Source organism: Oncorhynchus mykiss, chromosome 15 (assembly GCF_057628025.1).
Source record: "Oncorhynchus mykiss isolate SJ-2025 chromosome 15, ASM5762802v1, whole genome shotgun sequence".
NCBI classification, from domain to species: domain Eukaryota; kingdom Metazoa; phylum Chordata; class Actinopteri; order Salmoniformes; family Salmonidae; genus Oncorhynchus; species Oncorhynchus mykiss.
The window spans coordinates 62875383-62901185 of NC_143036.1; the positions used below are offsets into that span (position 1 = coordinate 62875383).

General features: G+C 41.8%; 2 protein-coding genes across 2 annotated transcripts; both read left to right on the plus strand.

The window, feature by feature from the left end:
- The first annotated feature begins 12185 nt into the window (after positions 1-12185).
- myf6 (myogenic factor 6) lies at positions 12186-13355 on the plus strand. The gene is made up of 3 exons (XM_021563867.3): positions 12186-12741; positions 12940-13033; positions 13131-13355. Exons 1-3 carry the CDS (start codon positions 12229-12231, stop codon positions 13238-13240), a joined length of 717 nt encoding a protein of 238 aa, XP_021419542.3. The 5' UTR covers positions 12186-12228; the 3' UTR covers positions 13241-13355.
- Positions 13356-20123: 6768 nt separating this feature from the next.
- Positions 20124-22898, plus strand: LOC110490466 (myogenic factor 5-like). Its single transcript, XM_021563868.3, has 3 exons — positions 20124-20792; positions 21973-22048; positions 22390-22898. Exons 1-3 carry the CDS (start codon positions 20169-20171, stop codon positions 22581-22583), a joined length of 894 nt encoding a protein of 297 aa, XP_021419543.2. The 5' UTR covers positions 20124-20168; the 3' UTR covers positions 22584-22898.
- Positions 22899-25803: the final 2905 nt, after the last annotated feature.

The window sequence follows — 25803 nt, forward strand, 5'->3', positions numbered from 1 at the left end:
CGGGGGTTTGAACTCGCAACCTTCCGGTTACTAGTCCAACGCTCTAACCACTAGGCTACGCTGCCGCCCCAACTAACATCATGTTGATTGAAACTCCTACTTGTGTTTTAGATGCGGGAATTGTGATTTGCTTTTGTTTTTCTAGAATGGAAATGTCACACAGTTTCACTCAACCAAGAAAGTTTTAACTTGTATTAAGGCCTCCCAAGTGGCGCAGTGGTCTAAGACAATGAGTGACTACAGACCCGGGTTCTATCTCAGGCTGTATTGCAGCCGGGCGCGGCCGGGAGACCCATGAGGCGGCGCACAATTGGCCCAGCGTCGTCCGGGTTAGGGGAAGGTTTGGCCGGCCGGGATGTCCTTGTCCTTGTCCCATCGCGCTCTAGCGACTCCTTGTGGTGGGCCGGGCGCATGCACGCTGACTTTGGTCGCCAGCTGTATTGCGTTTCCTCCGACACATTGGTGCTTCTGGGTTCCGGGTTAAGCGAGCAGTGTGTCAAGAAACAGTACGGCTTGGCAGTGTCGTGTTTCGGAGGATGCATGGCTCTCGAGCTTTGCCTCTCCCGAGTCCGTAGGGGAGTTGCAATGATGAGACAAGACGAACTACCAATTGGGGAGAAAAAATGGGTAAAAGTAAAGTCATGATTTGTATGGTAATTAACAGTCAAATGAATGATGTGAAATTATGTGGAATCAGCTAATTTGCCCCAGCTGAAAAGTACGTTCCCCTTTTGCAAAATGGGGTTTTCAAATTGGTATTATTGTGTGCAGTCTATCTTGTCACGGCTCCTCCTCTGGGGAGGAGGAACGTGGGTAGAGCATCCCTTTCCCTTTTCCCTTACATCTGCTCGGGAGCACCTCCGTGGTTATGGGGGGGCTGCCAGTTTCTGGTTGTCTTTTCCACTCCACTGGTTTTGTGTGCATAAAACCCCACCACATGTGACTGCACAAAGACCAGGGCCAGTTAGTTAGTTGTTTTTGGAGGATAGTGGGGTGTGGCTCCTGTCCTTGAACCCAGACTGACAGCAGGTGAGTTGTTTTTTTTTAGCATTTGTAATAGTTGTATTGGTTGAGGAAAATGTCTTCCATTTTGAGTAGTTTTGTTCAAGCTCCTTCAGAGGTAGCCTTAGAGTTGTGTACTAAGGAGCAGTTAATTGAAATTGCTGAACATTATCAGATTGAGATTGTTGATAAAAAAAATTGAGACTTAACTAGATTAAAGCATGTTTTTTGGGGGTCAGTCTGCTGGTAGTGAGGGTGCAGGTTTTCAGTCTAGCCCTTCATTAACTTTTGAGCAGCAAAGGGAGCTGTTTGCAAATGCAGTTATAGAGAGAGCGATTGAGAAATGCTAATAGACCAGAAGGACTACCACAGTTTGATGTTTCACAGAATCTTCGTTTGTTGCCTAAATTTGAGTCAGATCCAGACACATACTTTGCTTTATTTGGGCGTATTGTGGAAGCTAGAGCTTGGTCAGATTTGGACATGACTATGTTGTTGCAATGTGTACTTACAGGTAAAGCACGTGAGGCTTTTACAGCACTGAGTGTAGCTGACAGTAAAGTTTTTGCTAAAGTTAAATCAGCAGTTCTGAAGGTCTACGAGCTTGTGCCAGAGGCATATCGTCAACGTTTTCCTTACAGGAAAAAGTTAAATTCACAAACCTATTGGCCAAGTCAAAGTCCAGACCTGAATCCAATCGAGAATCTGTGGAAAGAACTGAAAACTGCTGTTCACAAATGCTCTCCATCCAACCTCACTGAGCTCGAGCTGTTTTGCAAGGAGGAATGGGAAAAAATGTCAGTCTCTCGATGTGCAAAACTGATAGAGACATACCCCAAGCGACTTACAGCTGTAATCGCAGCAAAAGGTTGCGCTACAAAGTATTAACTTAAGGGGGCTGAATAATTTTGCACGCCCAATTTTTCAGTTTTTGATTTGTTAAAAAAGTTTGAAATATCCAATAAATGTCGTTCCACTTCATGATTGTGTCCCACTTGTTGTTGATTCTTCACAAAAAAATACAGTTTTATATCTTTATGTTTGAAGCCTGAAATGTGGCAAAAGGTCGCAAAGTTCAAGGGGGCCGAATACTTTCGCAAGGCACTGTATTTGCTCAGGTTCTCAAACAGCTTAAAGTTAAACACAAGTCTACTGCGTTCCATGCCCAGAGCCAGGGAGCTTTAGAACGTTTTCATCAAACTTTAAAATCCTTGCTTCGTGCATACTGTACAGAACTGTCTGCAGATTGGGAGGATGGGTTACCTTGGCTGTTACTAGCTGCTCGTGAAGTAGTGCAGGAAAGCACAGGGTTTAGCCCAAATGACTTGGTGTTTGGTCATAAGGTGCGTGGGCCTTTAGCAGTGTTGCAGGATGGTTGTTTGCCTGAGGAACCACCTCAGAACCTTATTGACGATGTAAATGGTTTTAGGTTGAAGTTGTATAGGGCTGGTGAACTGGCAAAAGAAACTCAAATCTTCTCAATGGAAAATGAAACTGAAATATGACTGACAGGCTGAGCTGTGTGAGTTTAGTCCCGGTGATCGTGCACTTGCTCTTCTGCCTCTTGTAAGTTCACCTTTTCAGGCAAAATATTGTGGTCCTTTCAATGTGTTGTGTAAAGTGTCAGATTTGAACTATCTTATTGAAATCCCTGGTCATAGGAAGTCCTCTAAATTATGCCATGTGAACCTGTTAAAATGTTATCACTCCCGTGATCTAGGCAAAGTTGAAGGCACTCCAGCGGCGAGGTCAGCGTTGACTGCTGCTCCAGTCACTGCATCTTGTGGCTTTAATTTGGTGGAGGGGGGAGAAAAGAAGGACGTTAGGGTTTCGGATGAGGTCTTACAAGGTTGGTTGAAAAACTCCCAGACTTTGCAAAACCTTGGTTTTGGTAGATCATATAGACTCTGAGAAACGTGATGAATTGGTAGCTCTTATTAGAAACTACCCAGTTTTGTTTTCTGACACTCCATCGATGATATAGACATCGGAGATGCTAAGCCTATCAAACCGATTTGATTGTGTATCTGAGGAGAAGAGATTGAAACTGGAAACAGAGGTGCAGTATATGTTGGACAATGGTATTGCGAAGCCATGTTGTTCAAATTGGGCATCACCCTGTCTTTTGGTCAAAAAGTCTGATTCCACTTTCAGACCTTGCACTGATTATAGAAAAGTTAGCAATGTTACTAAAGCAGAACTTTACCCTCTTCCTAGGATGGAGGACTGTATTGATCAAGTTGGGTCAGCAAAGTATGTTAGCAAATTTGATCTTTTAAAGGGATATTGGCAAGTACCCCTTACCAAAAGAGCTTGTGAGATTGCTGCCTTTATAACTCCATCTGGTTTGTTCTCTTATACAGTGATGCCTTTTGGCTTGCAGAATGCTCCAGCCACCTTCCAGGGGCTAATGAATCGGGTGGTCTCAGGTCTGGAAGGGTGTGCCGTGTATTTGGACGACGTGGTCATCTACTCAGACTCCTGGGAGGGGCATGTTGGAAGTGCAAGCCCTGTTCGAAAGACTGGTGTGGGCCAGGTTGACTATTAATTTGGCAAAATGTGAGTTTGCCAAAGCTACAGTCACATACCTAGGCAAGGTTGTTGGTCAGGGTTTTGTCTGTCCCGTGGAAGCTGGCTGTGAAGCAGTTCCCACAGCCGTCCACAAAGAAAGAACTGATGCGCTTCCTGTGAATGGCGGGGTACTACCGTGCTTTCTGTAAAAACTTTTCAGTAGTAGTGTCCCCCCTGACCAATCTGTTGAAGGCCAAGGCTGAATTTATCTGGTCCACCCAGTGTCAAGAGGCATTTGATGCAGTTAAGGCTCTTTTGTGTTTGGCACCTGTATTGGCAGCACTACATTTTGGGAAACCTTTCAAATTGCAGGTAGACGCCAGTCAAATTGGCGCTGGGGCTGTGCTTCTGTTGTTCAGGTTAGTTATCATTGTTTTAGTTTACAATGGAGCCCCTAGTTCCACTCTTCATACCCCTGATACTTCCTTTGTCCCACCTCCCATACATGCGGTGACCTCACCCATTACAACCAGCATGTCCAGAGATACAACCTCTCTCATCATCACCCAGTGCCTGGGCTTACCTCCGCTGTACCCGCACCCCACCATACCCCTGTCTGCGCATTATGCCCTGAATATATTCTACCATGCCCAGAAATCTGCTCCTTTTATTCTCTGTCCCCAACGCTCTAGGCGACCAGTTTTGATAGCCTTTAGCCGCACCCTCATACTACTCCTCCTCTGTTCCGCGGGTGATGTGGAGGTAAACCCAGGCCCTGCATGTCCCCAGGCACCCTCATTTGTTGACTTCTGTGATCGAAAAAGCCTTGGTTTCATGCATTTCAACATCAGAAGCCTCCTCCCTAAGTTTGTTTTACTCACTGCTTTAGCACACTCTGCTAACCCTGATGTCCTTGCCGTGTCTGAATCCTGGCTCAGGAAGGCCACCAAAAATTCTGAGATTTCCATACCCAACTATAACATTTTCCGTCAAGATAGAATTGCCAAAGGGGGAGGAAGCCTGCAAAGTAATGTCATACTTTCCAGGTCCATACCCAAACAGTTCGAACTACTAATTTTAAAAATTACTCTCTCCAGAAATAAGTCTCTCACTGTTGCCGCCTGCTACAGACCTCCCTCAGCTCCCAGCTGTGCCCTGGACACCATTTGTGAATTGATCGCCCCCCATCTAGCTTCAGAGTTTGTTCTGTTAGGTGACCTAAACTGGGATATGCTTAACACCCCGGCAGTCCTACAATCTAAGCTAGATGCCCTCAATCTCACATAAATCATCAAGGAACCCACCAGGTACAACCCTAAATCTGTAAACAAGGGCACCCTCATAGACGTCATCCTGACCAACTGGCCCTCCAAATACACCTCCGCTGTCTTCAACCAGGATCTCAGCGATCACTGCCTCATTGCCTGTATCCGCTACGGACACTGTGCTATCTAACCTCCAAACGAGCTTCAATGCCATACAACACTCCTTCCGTGGCCTCCAACTGCTCTTAAACGCTAGTAAAACCAAATGCATGCTTTTCAACCGTTCGCTGCCTGCACCCGCACGCCTGACTAGCATCACCACCCTGGATGGTTCCGACCTTGAATATGTGGACATCTATAAGTACCTAGGTGTCTGGCTAGACTGTAAACTCTCCTTCCAGACACCATATCAAACATCTCCAATCGAAAATCAAATCTAGAGTCGGCTTTCTATTCCGCAACAAAGCCTCCTTCACTCACGCCGCCAAACTTACCCTAGTAAAACTGACTATCCTACCGATCCTCGACTTCGGCGATGTCATCTACAAAATTGCTTCCAACACTCTACTCAGCAAACTGGATGCAGTTTATCACAGTGCCATCCGTTTTGTCACTAAAGCACCTTATACCACCCACCACTGCGACCTGTATGCTCTAGTCGGCTGGCCCTCGCTACATATTCGTCGCCAGACCCACTGGCTCCAGGTCATCTACAAGTCCATGCTAGGTAAAGTTCCGCCTTATCTCAGTTCACTGGTCACGATGGCAACACCCACCCGTAGCACGTGCTCCAGCAGGTGTATCTCACTGATCATCCCTAAAGCCAACACCTCATTTGGCCGCCTTTCGTTCCAGTTCTCTGCTGCCTGTGACTGGAATGAATTGCAAAAATCACTGAAGTTGGAGACTTTTATCTCCCTCACCAACTTCAAACATCTGCTATCTGAGCAGCTAACCGATCGCTGCAGCTGTACATAGTCTATCGGTAAATAGCCCACCCATTTTTACCTACCTCATCCCCATACTGTTTTTATTGATTTACTTTTCTGCTCTTTTGCACACCAATATCTCTACCTGTACATGACCATCTGATCATTTATCACTCCAGTGTTAATCTGCAAAATCGTAATTATTCGCCTACCTCATGCCTTTTGCACACAATGTAGATAGACTCTCTTTTTTTCTACTGTGTTATTGACTTGTTAATTGTTTACTCCATGTGTAACTCTGTTGTCTGTTCACACTGCTATGCTTTATCTTGGCCAGGTCGCAGTTGCAAATGAGAACTTGTTCTCAACTAGCCTACCTGGTTAAATAAAGGTGAAATAAAATAAATAAATAAAAATTCTCCAGGAGAATGATAACAATGTTGAGTGTCCAGTCAGTTTCTTCTCCCGGAAATTTAATAAGAATCAGAAAAACTATTCTGTAATTGAAAAGGAGGCTTTAGGTCTCATTTGGGCTTTACAGCACTTTGAGGTCTATGTTGGTTCTGGTTTGACCCCATTAACTGTGTTCACTGACCACAACCCACTTGTTTTTCTGCTCTGTCCCGTGCTCCTTTAACCTAGTTTGTATCTTCTCTCTGCTGACCCCTACGGGCTGTCTGCACCTCTTTCCTCTTAAATTGCTCCCCAGGTACCAGGGCTGCCGAGTTTGAGGGGCGGACAGTCAGTTGGGGGACACGGGGCTACTACTAGGAGCCGGACTGGTATCCTTTTTTTTTGTTTTGGGGGAAATTTGAATGTTTTGAATATGTTGGGTTGAGGGTGGGACCCTCATTTTAAGGAGGGGGGTGTCACGGCTCCTCTGCATTGCAGGCGCAGTTCCTCCTGCAGGCAGAGGAGGGTCGTTAGTGATTGGAGTCACCTGGGATCAGAGTATTTAAACTGTCACTAATCACCTCTTTCTCTCTCTGCTCCTCCAGGTATGAACCTGTTTTGTTTGTTCTTTTGTAGTTTTGCATAGTTTTCACTCAGTCATTATCACACACACAGATTCACACATCCATGCACTTTACATACACCTTACATTATGATACTTCCATACCTCATTTACTTTTCTTAGTTTAAAGTTAATAGTTTTGTTTACAATAAAGATTTTTTTTTTTATTGGCCTAGACCTGTTGTTCGCGTCCCCTCATTTTTACCACAGGCTATGAGCCGGCCTGTGACAATCTCTTCAGAGAAACTGTCCTCAAGTCCAAGACAGAAACCAACATCATCTGGTGATCTGTCAGCAAGAAACCAATCAAATCTATATTGGCTTCCACATGTGACTGCTCCCCCAGACCCTTGTAAACAAAACGGAATGGGCATACATGTCATGAACTGCTCACCATATACTGTATATCCAGTGATCGAGACGACAGCTCTTCCTCTACTTACTGCGGAAATGTATCACGTCTTCATTTACATCTTCTCTGAAATTGAGTTAATTTCATCCACACAATCCATTCTCCTCCTTCAAACATACTTATCTATTGTGAAGTGGATCTGCAGCTTCTCCTTGACCATGGCCTTCAGCGCAGACTCCCTGGGGTTGTGTGAAAGAAGACCTGACTGCAGTAGAATAGTCCAATTGAACAGGCCAGAACCAACCGGCCTATTGTCCTGGATGGGCAGCTGCTGATCCCAGGAGGATGTTGGAATGATCAACGAACCCCGAAACCCCAGCAGGATTAGGAGCGCTCCCTAAAGTGTCAGTTACTGGGAGGGATGAGTACATTTACAAGCTGGAAGAGAGCTGTAGAACAATAGAATAGTGTTGTGGATGAGGCATGGATTGATGGTTGGTCTGTAACAGGGTTAACTTTCATTCCTCTAAGGTTATCCGAATGCTAAGGTAAAGGTCACAGATACAATATGTAGAAGAAATTGTGTATTTGATGGGCAATATTTAAAATGAAATCAACTTTAATTTTGGTAATTTACGTCAGGGATATCTTATCCAAATGGGTTTAGAAGAGATTACTTGACATGGGCCAGCGAGATGTCTCACTGACTGACACAGGGATTCCAGAGCCCTGACTTGAAAGGAGTCCCTAGTTCTCAGGCTTCCACAATGTAACTGGAGCCGAGGCACAGTGTGACATCCATAAGGTTTAACCAAGTGTGGTTTCACAACAGTATAGTACACACTGATCTGGAATGTACTCAATGCACTGCTTATCATACAGTATGATATCACACACACATATACACTACCCTTCAAAAGTTTGGGGTCACTTAGAAATGTCCTTGTTTTTGAAAGAAAATAACTTTTTTGTCCATTAACATAGTGTAGACATTGTAGCTGGAAACGGCAGATTTTCTATGGACTATATACATAGGTGTACAGAGGCCCATTACCAGCAACCATCACTCCTGTAATCCAATGGCACGTTGTGTTAGCTAATCCAAGTTTATAATTTTAAAAGACTAATTGATCATTAGAAAACCCTTTTGTAATTGTTAGAAAACTGTTGTCCTGATTAAAGAAGCAATACAACTGGCCTTCTTTAGACTAGTTGAGTATCTGGAGCATCAGCATTTGTGGGTTTGATTACAGGCTCAAAATGTCCAGAAACAAAGAGCTTTCTTCAGAAACTCGTCAGTCTATTCTTGTTCTGAGAAATGAAGGCTATCCCATGCGAGAAATTGCCAAGAAACTGAAGATCTCGTACAACCCTGTGTACTACTCCCTTCACAGAACAGAGCAAACTGTCTCTAACCAGAATAGAAAGAGTGGGAGGCCCCGGTGCATAACTGAGCAAGAAGACAAGTACATGGAGTGTGTAGTTTGAGAAACAGACGCTTCACAAGTCCTCAACTGGTAGCTTCATTAAATAGTACCCGCAAAACACCAGTCTCAACGTCAACAGTGAAGAGGCAACTCTGGGATGCTGGCCTTCTATGCAGAGTTGCAAAGAAAAAGCCATCTCAGACTGGCAAATAAAAGAAAAGATTAAGATGGGCAAAAGAATCACTGGACACTTTAATAAATGGATCACTAGTCACTTTAAACAATGTCAATTCATATTGCTACTTTAATCATGTTTGCATATCTTACATTACTCATATCACATTGTAGCGGTTTTCTTTGGACCAAAGCGCAGCATGGTTAGAGTTCAACATGTTTAATAAAGACCATAAACGTGAACACTACAAAATACCAAAACAACAAATGTGAAAAAACCAAAACAGTCCTATCTGGTGCATAGACACAAAGACAGAAGGCAACCACCCACAAAACAAAACAGGCTACCTAAATATGGTTCCCAATCAGAGACAATGACTAACACCTGCCTCTGATTGAGAACCATATCAGGCCAAACATAGAAATGGGAAAACTAGACACACAACATAGAATGCCCACTCAGCTCAAATCCTGACCAACTCTAAAACAAAGAAAACACAAAAGAACTATGGTCAGAACGTGACACACATGTACAGTTGAAGTCGGAAGTTTATATACACTTAGGTTGGAGTAATTAAAGCTAATTTTTCAACCACTCCACAAATTTCTTGATAACAAACTATAGTTTTGGCAAGTCGGTTAGAACATCTACTTTGAGCATGACACAAATAATTGTTCCAACAATTGTTAACAGACAGATTATTTCACAAATCCAGTGGGTCAGAGGTTTACATACACTACGTTGACTGTGGCTTTAACAGCTCGGAAAATACCATACAATTGTGTCATTGCTTTAGAAGCTTCTGATAGGCTAATTGACATCATTTGAGTCAATTGGAGGTGTACCTGTGGATGAATTTCAAGGCCTACCTTCAAACTCAGTGCCTCTTTGCTTGACATCATGGGAAAATCAAAAGAAATCAGCCAAGACCTCAGAAAATAAATTGTAGACCTCCACAAGTCTGGTTCATCCTTGGGAGCAATTTCGAAATGCCTGAAGGTACCACTTTCGTCAGTACAAACAATAGTACGCAAGTATAAACACCATGGGATCACGCAGCAGTCATACCACTCAGGAAGGAGACGCGTTCTGTCTCCTAGAGATGAACGTACTTTGGTGTGAAAAGTGCAAATGAATCCCAGAACAACAGCAAAGGACCTTGTGAAGATGCTGGAGGAAACAGGTACAAAAGTATCTATATCCACAGTAAAACGAGTCCTATATCGACATAACCTGAAAGGCCGCTCAGCAAGGAAAAAGCCACTGCTCCAAAACCACCATAAAAAAGACAGACTATGGTTTGCAACTGCACATTGGGACAAAGATTGTACTTTTTGGAGAATTGTCCTCTGGTCTGATGAAACAAAAATAGAACTGTTCGGCGATAATGACCATTTGAAGTTAAAAGGGGGAGGCTTGCAAGCCGAAGAACACCATCCCAACCGTGAAGCACGGGGGTGGCAGAATCATGTTCTGGGGGTGCTTTGCTACAGGAGGGACTGGTGCACTTCACAAAATAGATGGCATCATGAGGAGGGATATTGTGACTATATTGAAGCAACATCTCAAGACATCAGTCAGGAAGTTAAAGCTTGGTCGCAAATGGGTTTTCCCGAATGAACAATGACCCCAAGCATAATGGCTTTAGGACAGCAAAGTCAAGGTATTGGAGTGGCCATCACAAAGCCCTGAACTCAATCCTATAGAAAATGTGTGGGCAGAACTGAAAAACTGTGCGCGAGCAAGGAGGCCTACAAACCTGACTCCGTTACACCAGCTGTCAGGAGGAATGGGCCAAAATTCACCCAACTTATTGTGGGAAGCTTGTGGAAGGCTACCCAAAACGTTTGACCCAAGTTAAACAATTTAAAGGCAATGCTACCAAATACTAATTGAGTGTATGTAAACTTCTGACCCACTGGGAATGTGATGAAAGAAGTAAAAACTGAAATAAATAATTATCTACTATTATTCTGACATTTCACATTCTTAAAATAAAGTGGTGATCCTAACTGACCTACGACGGAATTATTACGAGGATTAAAGGTCAGGAATTGTGAAAAACTGAGTTTAAATGTTGAAGTCGTAAGTTTACATACACCTTAACCAAATATATTTAAACTCAGTTTTTCACAATTCCTGACATTTAATCCTCTCAAAAATGCCCTGTATTAGGAACTAGATATTCCAGATATTCAACTAGTCTAAAGAAGGCCAGTTTTATTGCTTCTTTAATCAGAACAACAGATTTCAGCTGTGCTAACATAATTGCAAAATCATTTTCTAATGATCAATTAGCCTTTTAAAAGATAAACTTGGATTAGCTAATTGCCATTGGATCACAGGAGTGACGGTTGCTGATAATGGGCCTCTGTACGCCTATGTAGATTTTCCATAAAAAATCTGGCGTTTCCAGCTTTAACAGTCATTTACAAGATGAACAATATCTACACTGTTTTTCTGATCAATTTGATGTTTTTTTTAATGAACAGAAAATGTGCTTTTCTTTCAAAAACAAGGACATTTCTAAGTGACCACAAACTTTTGAATGGTAGTGTACATAGACACACACACACACACACACACACATACATGCACGGCACACACACAGACATAATAGTTTCATAAATGTTCAGGTAACCCCAACGCTAATACTATAAATGGTAAACATAGGCCAAAAGGGTGACAAAACTATACTTGGCTAATTTCTTGGCACATGTCATGGATACCATATCTCCAGGCAGAAACAGGAGCCCCCAGCGACCACTAGTATCCCAGCTGAGAGAAGCAGACTTTGCCGATCGTAGAAAAAAAATGTCACATAGCAAAAAGGCCACATAGCACCACTGAGAAGACTTTCATCTATTTTTATGGATTTAAGATGAATGAGTCCCAGATCTATTTATACTGCCTAGATATCACGCGTGTCATTTTGACTGCACATTCATATCTATTTATGATCGGACATTGCACAAGTTACAACTGCACTTAACCATTCTCGCTGTCTAGGATATGTTTCTTTGAAATTTCATAATCTATACTGTAGAATTTCAGCCTACAGTAGGTTGGGAATTGAGCTTAAAAGTTGAAAGGTTTTGATAAGACTAGTCAACAAGAACGAATATACTTTATTATTATTATTAGTTATGAACATAATGTTTTTGGAACTTTGCAAGTCAGTTGAGGGCCAATATATGTTCCACTTAGGGGAGCCAACTTATTGGGGAGGGCCTGAAGATTACATTGACAGTTACCTTGCAGGTTGAGAATGTTACCATTTCACTGTGAAACAGATATTGAAAACACCTGTCGTAAGTTTGAAGTGACGTTTTAACTTTCATTGAGAGGTGTTAACGCTTATTTATTTTCTACACAAACTCGCTTGGTAGTAAAAAACCCCATTGAGAAAAAAAGGTTGATGCACTGCGACAGCTAAGCGCTGGATAGAGTTTCAGTTTCTATATATAAGCCTGGTGACTTGTGTCACTGGGCTATTTAAATGCCATGCAGTGTCCCACTGTCAAAACATAGGCCGTGCGAGGGTACAACAGTATGGTGGAACTTTTTGAGACCAACACTTATTTCTTCAACGATCTGCGCTATCTCGAGGGAGATCATGGACCATTGCAGCACTTGGACATGGCGGGGGTGTCCCCTTTGTACCACGGGAATGACAGCCCGTTGTCACCTGGGGGGGATCCGTCCGAGACTGGATGTGACAGCAGCGGAGAGGAGCATGTCCTCGCACCCCCTGGTCTTCAGCCACACTGCGAGGGACAGTGCCTCATCTGGGCTTGTAAGGTTTGTAAAAGAAAGTCTGCACCAACCGACAGGCGCAAAGCGGCCACTCTCAGGGAAAGAAGGCGGCTCAAGAAGATCAATGAAGCATTCGATGCGTTGAAGAAAAAGACCGTGCCCAATCCAAACCAGCGGCTGCCCAAAGTGGAGATTTTACGCAGCGCCATAAACTACATCGAGCAATTGCAGGACCTGTTGCATACACTGGATGAGCAAGAAAAAACGCCTCAAAATGGCTCATATAACTATAACGTGAAAGAACACCATGTAAGCTTCATTTGAGTAGTATTTGCATCTGCATTTTTTATGTCACTTTATGCATACAATAATTTGCTTTACACTTAAAGGGAACATTTCCATAATGAGAAATATCTTACTGTGCATTATACTTGTAGGCCTACTACTTTGTATAATAACACGTGTGTTAGTAGACACTTAAGCTAATATATGTGTGTGTACATGAAGGCGTCCAATAAGGAGTACCATTGGAAGAAGACCTGTCAAAACTGGCAGACCTCAGCTGATCATTCCAATGCACCAATGACGAATCAGAGAGAAGGTTGGTGCCAATTATGAACAGTAAATTAAATCTAAATTGCTCTTTTACAACTCATCAACTGATTGTACATCTTATATATTTGATTTCTATATTTCAGGCTTCACGGAGTCTTCAGCGTCCACCAGCCTTCTTCGCCTGTCATCAATCGTTGACAGTATATCAAGTGAAGAGAAACCGACTTGCAACGAAGAAGTCTCAGAAAAATAAATCATGATTTATGGGAATTTTGTAGCCTGTATAAGCGACGTCAGCATTTCATATTTCCATTGTCTATTTCGAAATTATTTTCATTTCTTTATTCATATGTTTTAGTTTCCATTTACTTATATTCATTTGTGCAAATTAACGGGCATTTTGTAGTCAATGTTTTCTTTTAAATTGTATGAATGGTCAATATTTTCTTTCTAAAGTATGACAACAATGGAACTATAATATTTTATTTCCAAATGGACATTTGATAATTGTAAATATTTTATAATATATTAACAACTTAATTTATTTTACATATAAAAGGCAGAAACACAACCTCAAGAGATTCATTGTTGTATTTGCGTATTTATATATGAACTGACCAACAAATAAATTGTAAGCATTGTATCTTACAAGGCATCTACACGTTTTGTTTTGTTCATCACTATCTATGCACTTCATTATTTATTTTAAATACTTGTCAGGTCTTTTAAGGCAATTTTAGTTTTTACACATTTTGATATAAAAACAAATTACATTTTGTACACTATATCGCCTTGACACATGTAGTATAATATAGTATCACGAAAACCATGCATTTAAAACCTCAGGTATTCATTTTTGAATTATCCTATGTCGTACCAGTTGTTTTAATTAGACTTGACTCCAAATACTATAGATTAATGTATGCTGTATTGGTACTTAAGGTAGGTCATACTGTGTTCAACCTCTTTGCAGGTCATGTCATTCTTATTATGTGACAATCTTTCAGCCATACCTTTCTGGTCTCATAATGATATCCGAGAATATCCCTAATGTCCCCACTAACCCACTTGATCATGTGGAATTTGAATAGAGATATGACACTGTACATGCAAGCATCAGCCACAAGTATCCCCAGTATGCATGGGAATTAGAAGACCATAAAATCCAACGGGACCTGAAATAGCCTGGGCTCCTTTCTTTGTTCCAGCTGGCAGAGAGCTAGCCTAGTTCACTTCAGTAGCGTTACATTTACGTTTTAGTCATTTAGCAGACGCTCTTATGCAGAGCGAATTACAATTAGTGTGTCCATCTTAGGATAGCTAGGTGAGACAACCACATTTCACAGTCGTAGCAAGTATATTTTCCCTCATAAAGTAGTTAGCAAAGTCGGTGCTATTCGGAAAATAATGTATTATAAAAATATATATTATTAAATATTATTACTATTGTTATTTTACTATTATTATTATTTTGTCACCTCTAAACTCAGATATGCTTCGACATGGAAACTTGGCCAGGAGGCAAGGGTGCAAAGCCCTCAGTGATAATGCAGCCATCTTTTAGGTCCTAATTCATGATCGCTTGTTTGATCATGCACATTAGCACAACGTTTACACATAGTTTATACGGGACTCCCTGAATGTATGTTTGATATGATGATCTCTTTCTCCTACATGTTGACTTGGGAAGTGCTACTTGTTTATGATCCCACAGTGCATTGCTGTGCTGACCTAACCCTGCATCACAGTGAGCACTGCTCCTCTCCCTCTCAGGTCTCTGTGGCTGACACACTGACACTGCTGACCCCTGTGTGTCCAGCCTGGTGTCATAGACTAGTCATAACATAATATTAGCCACAACAAATTGGAATTTGTAACATATCAGAAGAATTGTAAATTCAAAACATAACTTGTCATCTGACATGTAATACGTAAAATATCATACGAATTGTAATTTGTAACATATAATAAGAAATGGATGATGAACATCCAGAAATTAACACGTCATACCAAACGTAAAATATCATCATAATTTCAGCGTACCAGATTTTTTGTTTACTATGTTACGTCCACCCGAATCCAGGTTGTTTTGTCTGCCTTTCCCTCAGCCCTCACACAAATGTAAGCATACACACACACACACACCTCACACTGACTCATGACCCCAAGCACACACACAACTTATTAGTGACTCATCCAACAGTCATTTGAAAAAGAGGCCATAATAGAGATGCACTAGGGTCTCTGTGGGGTGTTGTTTTTGTATTGCCGCTGAGTACATTCAAATTGATTAACCTTACAGTCTTTGTATAAAGGCGTAAAAGGCTTTAGGGTAGGGTACGTTTTGGGTGATTTTTCAAAACAGCAGATTGCATATCCAATGTACCAACCTTTATCCAAATCACAATGTCAAACCACCCACGCTCCTATTTCTAGTGGGATTAAACATAGATTTAATGAGCACTTCAGTGATGCCTGATACAGTAAGTACTATCAAAGGATATAGGGCCTGTACTTCAAAGTCCCTTCACATCTTTCCTTTTACTTCTGACTCTCTCACTGAACCAAACTGAAACTAGATAGCTCCAACAGTAATGTTGTTTTAATGGGATCGAAGCAGCTTTCTCACAGTGAGTTTGTGAGCCTGTTTCCCAGTGTCCATGAGAATTGTCCAGCGTCTTCCTTCCAAAATGAGTTCTAAGGCTCTCCTAGATCCCACCAAATGACCTTGTCAATCTACTGTTTGTTTTTGGATAATATCGTTGATATGTTTGACCAAAATCTACCACCTGCTCAACATTGAGACCTAAACCTTGGGAAAATAGCAATTACCACCTTTATGTTGAGAGGGACGTCATTTCTTTGGGACCTGTTATTTTAAGATTTAGATGCGAATTGATCAATCTGGGGTTTAATAGATGTGATTCCTATGCTAATGTCTATGATTACTGTCTTATTTATGTATAATACAGTCTTTATAAGTTAAGTGTTAGAGATTCAATTGTTTAATCCTCTCTCTGGGTGTTTTAAATGGAGGATGAGTGCAGTATGATGTATTATCACCATTTGACTTGTTAGTAGACAACATCGGCCTGCAATTTTACAGAGATTTCCTTGTCATTTATGATGCTATTGAAATGTATTTTGCTGTGAAGGATGTGTTTAAAAAGTCGAGGCCGATGAAAGGGGAGATTTTATAGGGGAGGATCAGCCTTTGGGAGAAATGCCTTGATTTATCTGTCTTTCCTAGAATATCCTGCTATGAAATGATTCCCTGCAACATTGTAGTTGGCAGCACACTGCAGCTCCCTGCCAGACAAGTGGTGTTGCCAATCAAAAACCCTTGTCATGTGATATGATCTAATGCACCCATTAAAGTAACTGTCCAGTGAAAGTCTCACTTTTAAAAGTTCATATTCTGTTAACTCATTCTGAAATAATCTTACTCATACCCAAATAATTGTTGACTCATCCAATACTCGCATTTGTGGCCAAAGCCTAAATTGGACAAAAAAAATACTTCAACAACCCCACCTCAAACTTCTATCTCAAACAGACCATGTAAAAAATGCTTGCTATTTCCTCATAGAGTATGATGTCATACTCCTGAGGAGGATGAGCTGGCCAATCAGTGGTCTAAAGGAGGATGCGCTGGCCAATCGGCGGTCTACTTGCATGAATATTTTTAATGCTCACATTAATATTTTTAATGACCGGTATATGCCCAAAACATTCTATTGCTGAGGTGCACCCACATCATTCCAACACAGTAAAGATGATTTTTAACATACATAATTACACTTTTTGGAAGGAAAACTATTTCACTCATATTGTAACCAAAAGTTGGTCATATTTCATAGAAATCTGAAAACACTAGACAGTTACTTTAAGAAATGGGCTTCCCACCATATATAAAAACAAACATTGGTTAACTGGAAAAGTGAAATACTATACATGAAGGATTATATAAAGTGTGATTTAAATTATTGTATCAGTCTGAAACATGTCGTTCATCAGACAAAATTGAGATCATTTGTCACCATACTCTACATCTTTCAGAAATATAACAAAAATACGTTTCCATCTATGGCATATAGAATCTGTGGTAAATAAACCTTTATGGAACATTTTATATATGACCCCTATGGAGATAAGAGGGGCACAACATCACATGAAATCAAAGCTTAAGCAAGTTTAGAAGAAAGAGGGTTTCACGTGAGGGGAAAGGGACATTAAATCCCAGCTAATGCCCTACACTTAACTCTGCCTCTGACCCCCGACAACAACTCTGGAATAGAGGCGATAAAAAACAAACCCCCTAGTTCCCAAGAGACACCACTAGCACTTCAGATCACAGAGTCAGAGTGAGTGTGTACAACGACTGGAGCAGCGCATAGGCAGGCTTCTGCTAAATGTATCGCCACTAACACCATATGCTGGTGCAATCGTATCCTATAGGCTCAATTAACTGTCGGTTGTTACCAGGTTTTCTCGTTGTCCATATTGTTGGGGATTGTTCACAGTCAATATAGCCTTTGATCTCAACCGCAGCATCGAGGGCCAGGCTCATGCCAATGTCTTCTTCAGCTGTGCGCAATACAAACTCGGGCCGCAATTCAGTGGCAGGTACTAGAGTGTTTTCTTAGGTGTGCGCGGTTCCCAGAGATAGAGGAGGACAAACGTTTTGACACGTTGTGAGAAATATCCACATTGTATCCTTGTAGGGTGTCAACAAACACAACGCTCGAATAATTACTCCGACGACTGAAACAGGCAGCTCATCATGGCTATTCATCAGTGTTTGTTCTAGTTAGTTTCTCATGCGTTATTAGGCTATGCACATGTTGTTCGGGCGCAAGCCGCCTCTTTCGAGACGCAGCTTAAATAATGAATATAGCATGCTTATTAACATGTATTACAAGCCGAATGTTTTAAAAGTTAACACAATTGTAATGCCAGATTTCTAATTTTATTGAGTCAAATTTATCAAGGATACAATGCGATACAGGTCTTTTAAGAGGGGCGTCAAAACTATACATTATTAGACATTGAGACCTTTCCAGGTGCAACAAGTACAGTGCTGTGAAAAAGTATTTGCCCCCTTCCTGATTTCTTATTTTTTTGCACATTTGTCACACTTAAATGTTTCAGATCATCAAAGAATGTTTAATATTACACAAAGATTACCCAAGTAAACACAAAATGCAATTTGTAAGTGATCACTTTCTTTATTAAGGGAAAAACCTATCCGAAACCTTCATGGCCCTATATGACAAAGTCATTTCCCCCGCTTGTTAAATCATTAATTTACTGTGGTTAATCACATTTTTTGCAAAGCTGAGTTCAATTTCACTAGCCACAGCCAGGCCTGATTACTGATGAAAATGACAAAGGGAGCGCAGCGACGACTCATCAGAGGTCACAAAAGAACCCACAACAACATCTAAAGAACTGCAGGCCTCACTTGCCTCAGCTAAGGTCAGTGTTAATGGCTCAACCATAAGAAAGAGACTGGGCAAAAATGGCATCCATGGCAGAGTTCCAAGGCGAAAACCACTGCTGACCAAAAATAACATAAAGGCTCGTCTCACTTTTGGCAAAAAAACATCTTGATGATCCGCAAGACTTTTGGGAAAATATTCTGTGGACTGACGAGACAAAAGTTGAACTTTTTGGAAGGTGTACATCTGGCGTAAAAGTAACACAGCATTTCAGAAAAAGAACATCACACCAACAGTCAAATATGGTGTTGGCAGTGTGATGGTCTGGGGCTGCTTTGCTGCTTCAGGACCTGGACGACTTGCTGTGATTGATGGAACCATTAATTCTGCTCTCTACCAAAAAATCCTGAAGGAGAATGTCCGGCCATCAGTTCGTGACCTCAAGCTGAAGCGCACCTGGGTTCTGCAGCAGGACAATGATCCAAACCACACCAGCAAGTCCACTTCTGAATGGCTTAAAAAAAACAAAATGAAGGTTTTGGAGTGGCCGAGTCAAAGTCTGCACTTGAATCCGATTCAGATGCTGTGGCATGACCTTAAAAAGGCGGTTCATGCTCAAAAACCCTCCAATGTGGCTGAATTAAAACAATTCTGCAACTGAATTAAAACAATTCTGCAAAGAAGAGTGGGCCAAAATTCCTCCACAGCGATGTGAAAGACTCATGGCCAGTTATCGCAAACGCTTGATTGCAGTTGTTGCTGCTGAGGGTGGCACAACCAGTTATTAGATTTTGGGGGCAATTACTTTTTCACATAGGACCATTAAGGTTCGGATTGCTTTTTCCCTTAAGTAAAATCATCACTTAAAACTGCGTTTTATGTTTACTTGGGTTATCTTTGTGTAATATTTACATTTGTTTGATCTGAAACATTTAAGTGTGACAAATGTGCAAAAAAAAAAAAAAAGAAATCAGGAAGGGGGAAAATGCTTTTTCACAGCAATGTAATTGTACATGTTTAAATGTATAGGCCTATCTGTTTTGAATATCATTTGACATGGCTATAATTAGGTTTTAAATGGTTTATGTTTGGCTATGACAGAAAACTAGGTCTTGCAAATTATTCACGAATTGAAGCCCTCGTGTTAATTGCTCAATTACCTATTTTAATGAGCTTTAACAAACACGGACACCCCGTGTATGACACCTTCAATGATGAGTTAGGACCGGTTAGAGGAGTTACCGCAGCAATGTGAATGATCGGGATTTGAAATGTTACACCTCCCTTTGCAGCTGGGCTGCATCTGTAACGCTGCTATTTGTCTCAAGCATAAAATTGGCCTGCGAACTCTTGTACATGGTTCACCTCGTTGCTATTGGTCAGTTTTAGAAAACGAAACTAATCTCCATTATTATCACACATATGTGTAAGATTTTGAATGTTGGCTCATTGCAATATTAGTAGTGTATATATTTAAAAATGGGTATAGAAAACATACTATTTTGTCAGATCTGAGAGGTAAAGTTATTCTCCTCTTTACCTGTACAACTATTGGTATTCACCAACCATTACCTTTACTCAGAATAGGTCTGTTTCTTACAGAAAAGGGCCATGTAGTGGTGTAATGAGTGGGAAAACACCAGGGAGTGCAGATGTGGGGAACTCTGCAGGGTACTGGGGGTGAGGGAGCGGGTGGGGTGGAGAGCTGAGCTAACCCCAGCCTGCCTGGGCCAATGGGGCATGGTAATTAGATCTGGCCAATGTGGGCCTTGGGCTGTGGACTGGGGGCATATAAGGGGGGCCCCATGGCAGCAGCCCCCACATATCACTCAGAGGTCTCCTCTCTCACCCCACTGCTCTCCCAAAGCAGAGAGTTATTTCCTTCCTTTCTTCAACCACAACAACAGCCCAGCCATGGATGTCTTCTCCCCATCCCAGGTCTTCTATGACAGCGCCTGTGCCTCCTCGCCAGAGGACCTGGACTTCGGCCCCGGGGAACTGGACGGCTCAGAGGAGGACGAGCACGTCCGGGTCCCTGGGACACCTCACCAGGCGGGTCACTGCCTTCAGTGGGCCTGCAAGGCCTGCAAGCGTAAGTCCAGCACAGTGGACCGGCGGCGGGCTGCCACCATGAGGGAACGACGCCGGCTGAAAAAGGTGAACCACGGCTTCGAGGCTCTGAGGCGCTGCACCTCAGCCAACCCCAGCCAGAGGCTGCCTAAGGTGGAGATCCTGCGCAACGCCATCCAGTACATCGAGAGCCTCCAGGAGCTGCTCCATGAGCATGTGGAGAACTACTACGGCCTTCCAGGGGAGAGCAGCTCAGAGCCTGGGAGCCCCTCGTCCAGCTGCTCCGACAGCATGGTGAGACTGAGACCAGACACACACGGACTCATATACAGTTTCTCTCACTGTCTCCTCATCTCTGTGCAGCACACAGAGGTTTTATCAGGTCCTGCTAGCTTAGTGTCTGCTGAAACGTTTTCCCTCTTTTGACTAATTCAGAGTACTCTATTTGCATGGTGGATAACATTGCTGTTAGCCTCTGTCTTGTTGTATCTCCCAAGATCTTGAGTTAAAAAGCTTTTGTTTGGGACGCTACCTTAGTAGCTTAATTCCCGATGTCTCTGAGCATGCATATTATAATACTAATTTGCATTTAGAGTATCTCCCTGGATCTGAAGGGGAACAGGCTCACTTCAAATGTAGAATGTTTATTGAATAGACTTGCACTGATTGTGCTGTTGGGGGATCTCAATTACAACGTTCCCTTGTGCATTTCATCTTCTTTGGCTGCTTCATTAATGTAAACATCTCTTTTGCAGTGTTATATATGCATGATGCATTACGTTTCACATGCAAATGCTGTCCTTTTTTTATTGGTATGTTTGGTGCCTGTACATTACCCCAGTGCATGCATGATACTTTCTCAGTTGGCCATTCAAGATTAGAATCAGCTCTACAAAACAGTGGTTAAAAGTTGATGCAATGCTAAATAATAGAATGGATCTTTATGATGGTGGATGGAGTAATGACTTTCCCACCATTGTACACATTATAGCCTAATAAACCCTGCTAAATCCACCTTACTGAAGTCTGGCAGGAAAGACTGTGCTTTTCTGCATTCCATCCTGACTGCATGTTCTCCTCCGCTGCCAGGATTTTCTGCAGATTTACTGGGAGAAAGTGTCATCTTGCACAAACTGGTGTTACTTCCACTGATACAATCGATTCGCCACGGCTAGAGCCGGGCAGATCATGGGAGTAGCCTGCAACTTTGGCCCTGAGGTGGCTGTGAAATAAAGAACCCTAGCCAGACAGGCAGGAACACTGTGGATTCATCAGTCTGGCAAGATGACCAAGGATTACATTATTTACCTATATTTTTTTAGCTTTCTTTATTGTGCACCATTTACAAACCTCAGTTGAGGAAAATGCATTTCAGACACTTAGAAATGTCTGAAACGTAGAAAGGGGAATAATATCACGTGCTTTGTCATGACTGCTGTGCTAACGTTAGTTTGCTCTGTTTGTTTCCTTGTAGGTTGACTGTAACAGTCCTGTTGTGTGGCCTCAGATGAACACAAGCTTTGGCAACAACTACAGTTACATTAAGAATGGTAAGACACATTGATTAATATGTTTTGTTGTTATGTCATATAAAACTAGAGACATTGTCTAATGAATGCATGTAATGGGCTTATGTAAGGCTATGGTCTGGCTACCACCTGTGTATGTTAAGTATTGTAAAACTTGCCAGGTTTACATTCATTCATTTTGATTCGTACTATAAAGACACAAATTATGTTCCAAGTTACGTGAATAATTCTGCCTTTCCATTTAAGTTCACCATACACACAAATTGACTCAATTGGACATGGTAGTTAACTGATCTCATCCATAAGATCGCTCCCTTCATTGTCTTGACTGACCTTGTCCTTCCCCTGTTTGTCCTGTCTAGTGAGCTCTGGAGAGAGAGGTGCTGGTGCCTCCAGCCTGGCCTGCCTGTCTAGCATAGTAGATCGCCTCTCCTCGGTGGATGCCAGTGCCCCAGCAGGGCTCAGAGATATGCTTACCTTCTCGCCCTCCAGCACCGACTCCCAGCCTTGCACTCCAGAAAGCCCCGGGACCAGACCTGTGTACCACGTGTTGTGAAGAAAACCTGCATTAGAATAGGAATAATCTGATGGCCCTGATCTTCAACCGCATACCGCTTTTGCTTCCTATTTCGGTGATGGCTAAGATCGATCAACACCTGCCAACTTTTGTATTGTAAATAAGATTGTAAATATGTACTGTAAATGTTCATTTATTTTAAACAATATTATACCAAATGTAACATATTTAATTGATCCTTTTCATGTGTCTGTCCTAATATAGACCTATGCATCATTGAAACAAGTTGTATTTAAGCTATTGCATTTGTTAGCTTCACGTTTCTCATGATCAATAAACGTTTCAACAATTCTATCTGTTGGTGTAAATGTTGTTTAATCCATCAAATACAGTGACTACAGAAGAGAGAGTAGCTTGCATTCCATTCCTGGTCAGAGTGTTGGTGTGGTGGGTGGAGATGGGAAGGGGAGGGGAGAGGGTTTGTGTACCTGTTTTTTCTTCAGTAACAAATGTTTCTCATTGTTAACACCCCTAACTACAACCTAAACACTATCGCTTTGAACAAATGGCCTGAACGTAACACTTGAAATTGTGTGTAAGCGAAGGGGAAGGGGTTACTAGTATCATATGTTGCGTCTCATCAAAGCCTATAGCTCATAAAATCAAGCGTTACAGGTCTTTTTCCTGTTGTATTGTGACCCCATTAGGCTAAAAGGATTTCCCTCACATTTATAACACATTTATAATAGAAGAACACAGTGAAATCGAATGTGTCACTGCATTTTTTTTTTACATTGGTTTGAGAGCAACCAACAGATTATGTAACTCCTATATCACTTGCCCTATGACAGCACAGCACACAGTCACGCCCATGTGAAAACATAGAAACCTGTCTCGTAGTGACACAACCTTCGAGAGATACGCAAATCTTCATGTTTATGACAAGCACCTTCCTATTGTGACACCAGAGGGAGAGACTCAGTGGCGAGTGGGCCATACTGGTAGTTAAACACTAGCTCTGCCTCTGGGGCATTATGCTAGATGGCTCTGTGGCATAGCAGGCATACCAGCGATGGCTTCTATTTCAGTAAGCCACACCGCTGGCTACGAAGCTCCCCACACATTGAAGTCATTTTCCATGGCTGAACCTTGGATATATTCATAAATCACTCATGCACCAGACATGTGACTTCATGAGATGACAAGAGATATAATCTGTGTTTCCACATCAACAGATAGTGTGACCCAAGGTTACAACAGGGGGGGATTTGCATCAAGTACTTTATTATTAGGATATCATTCATCTATTTCCTTTTGATTCCTCTTCCAACCTGGACAATGTAAGGACTAAACGTAGCCTGACACAAATCACTCTAATGTGAAGTACTCTGGCATTTCTCACAATAGCCAAAGCCATTGTTTGCAGTACTGAGTATACACTATCACCACAAGAGGGAGGTATTTCTAATACTTGACTATGAGATGTCACTTGTCATGCTCACATGACTCAAGAGCTTTTTAAATTGCTTATCTAATAAGAAGGCTGTGATATTGTTTGTGTCATACTCCAGTTAAACAATAACTACCTGACAAATAGATACAGATATAGGATCTTAATTTTACTCAGTTTATTACAGCAGGAAAATAATTCTGCAGCAACAGGAAATGTGAATTATTATGTGGATTATAATTAACAGACATTTTTGTAGGGGTTGATACATTTTTCATAAGGGAAAATCAAGTCTGAGATTTTATAGTGTAAATTACAAAGTCAGAAGTCTTATTAAACCTCATATATAGTACAAGTTTTACATTTCCAGAACTGCAGGAAAGTTCTCCTGGAACAGGGTGATCCAATTAAATTTGACAGACATTGTGCTCTTTTAATAGGACATGTTGGGATGAAAGGTGGACAGTTAACAATTCAATTTCTCTGTAGGCTCCTTCAAAACTCCAAAACCCACGTGCTCAAGTGAAGCCAATGTTGTCCTCATGCTCTCTGCAAATCCCTCCTTTAAATTATGAGAGGGCTATGAGGAGGTTAGCTAGCTGCCAGACTCTTACATTAAATATATTTAACAATATTAAGTGAATAATCACATCAATACAATATAATTAGCCTGCTGCCAGACTCTTACATTAAACATAATTTAACATTAAGTGATTCATAATCACATCAATATAATTCAAACGGTTTTGTCATTATGAAGGCTAACTATTGCCTTTGCCTTTATTTAACTAGGCAAGTGAGTTAAGAACAAATTCTTATTTTCAATGACGGTCTAGGAACAGTGGGTTAACTGCCTGTTCAGGGGCAGAATGACAGATTTGTACCTTGTCAGCTCAGGGATTTTGCAATCTTCCGGTTACTAGTCCAACGCTCTAACCGCTAGGCTACCCTGCCGCCCCACCTTTGAGTGAGTAATCTAGACATCATGTAGATTTATCCCACTGGGCTCAGATGTCCATTCAACGTCTATTCTACATTGTTTAACCAACGTTGATTCAACCAGTGTGTGCCCAGTGGGATTTTAGGCTATAGCTAGTTGTCTAGTTAATAATAGTATACACCCCTCAAATTCAAATCTGGACCTCAAACCATAAAAAAGTCCCCTCTAATCAGTGACTGATTTAAACTTGGGATACCAGGTTTAAAGGTTAAATAAATAAATACTACACAGCAGGATCAATCAATCAATCAAATGTATTTATAAAGCCCTTCTTACATCAGCTGATGTCACAAAGTGCTGTACAGAAACCCAGCCTAAAACCCCAAAGAGCAAGCAATGCAGGTGTAGAAGCACGGTGGCTAGGAAAAACTCCCTAGAAAGGCCAGGACATAGGAAGAAACCTAGAGAGGAACCAGGCTATGAGGGGTGGCCAGTCCTCTTCTGGCTGTGCCGGATGGAGATTATAACAGAACATGGATGTTCAGATGTTCAAATGTTCATAGATGACCAGCAGGGTCAAATAATAATAATCACAGTGGTTGTAGAGGGTGCAACAGGTCAGCACCTTAGGAGTAAATGTCAGTTGGCTTTTCATAGCCGATCATTCAGAGTATCGAAACCACTCCTGCTGTCTCTAGGGAGTTGAAAACAGCAGGTCTGGGACAAGGTAGCACGTCCAGTCAACAGGTCAGGGTTCCATAGCCGCAGGCAGAGCGGTTGAAACTGGAGCAGCAGCACGACCAGGTGGACTGGGGACAGCAAGGAGTCATCAGGCCTGGTAGTCCTGAGGCATGGTCCTAGGGCTCAGG

Bases quoted from the DNA above. Each gene is read 5' to 3' on its own strand.
- myf6 (XM_021563867.3), top strand. From the start codon at position 12,229: ATGGTGGAACTTTTTGAGACCAACACTTATTTCTTCAACGATCTGCGC. The intron at 12,742-12,939 runs GTAAGCTTCATT...GTGTACATGAAG, and splicing joins ATAACGTGAAAGAACACCAT to GCGTCCAATAAGGAGTACCA. The intron at 13,034-13,130 runs GTTGGTGCCAAT...TCTATATTTCAG, and splicing joins AATGACGAATCAGAGAGAAG to GCTTCACGGAGTCTTCAGCG.
- LOC110490466 (XM_021563868.3), top strand. From the start codon at position 20,169: ATGGTAATTAGATCTGGCCAATGTGGGCCTTGGGCTGTGGACTGGGGG. The intron at 20,793-21,972 runs GTGAGACTGAGA...GTTTCCTTGTAG, and splicing joins CCAGCTGCTCCGACAGCATG to GTTGACTGTAACAGTCCTGT. The intron at 22,049-22,389 runs GTAAGACACATT...TGTCCTGTCTAG, and splicing joins CTACAGTTACATTAAGAATG to TGAGCTCTGGAGAGAGAGGT.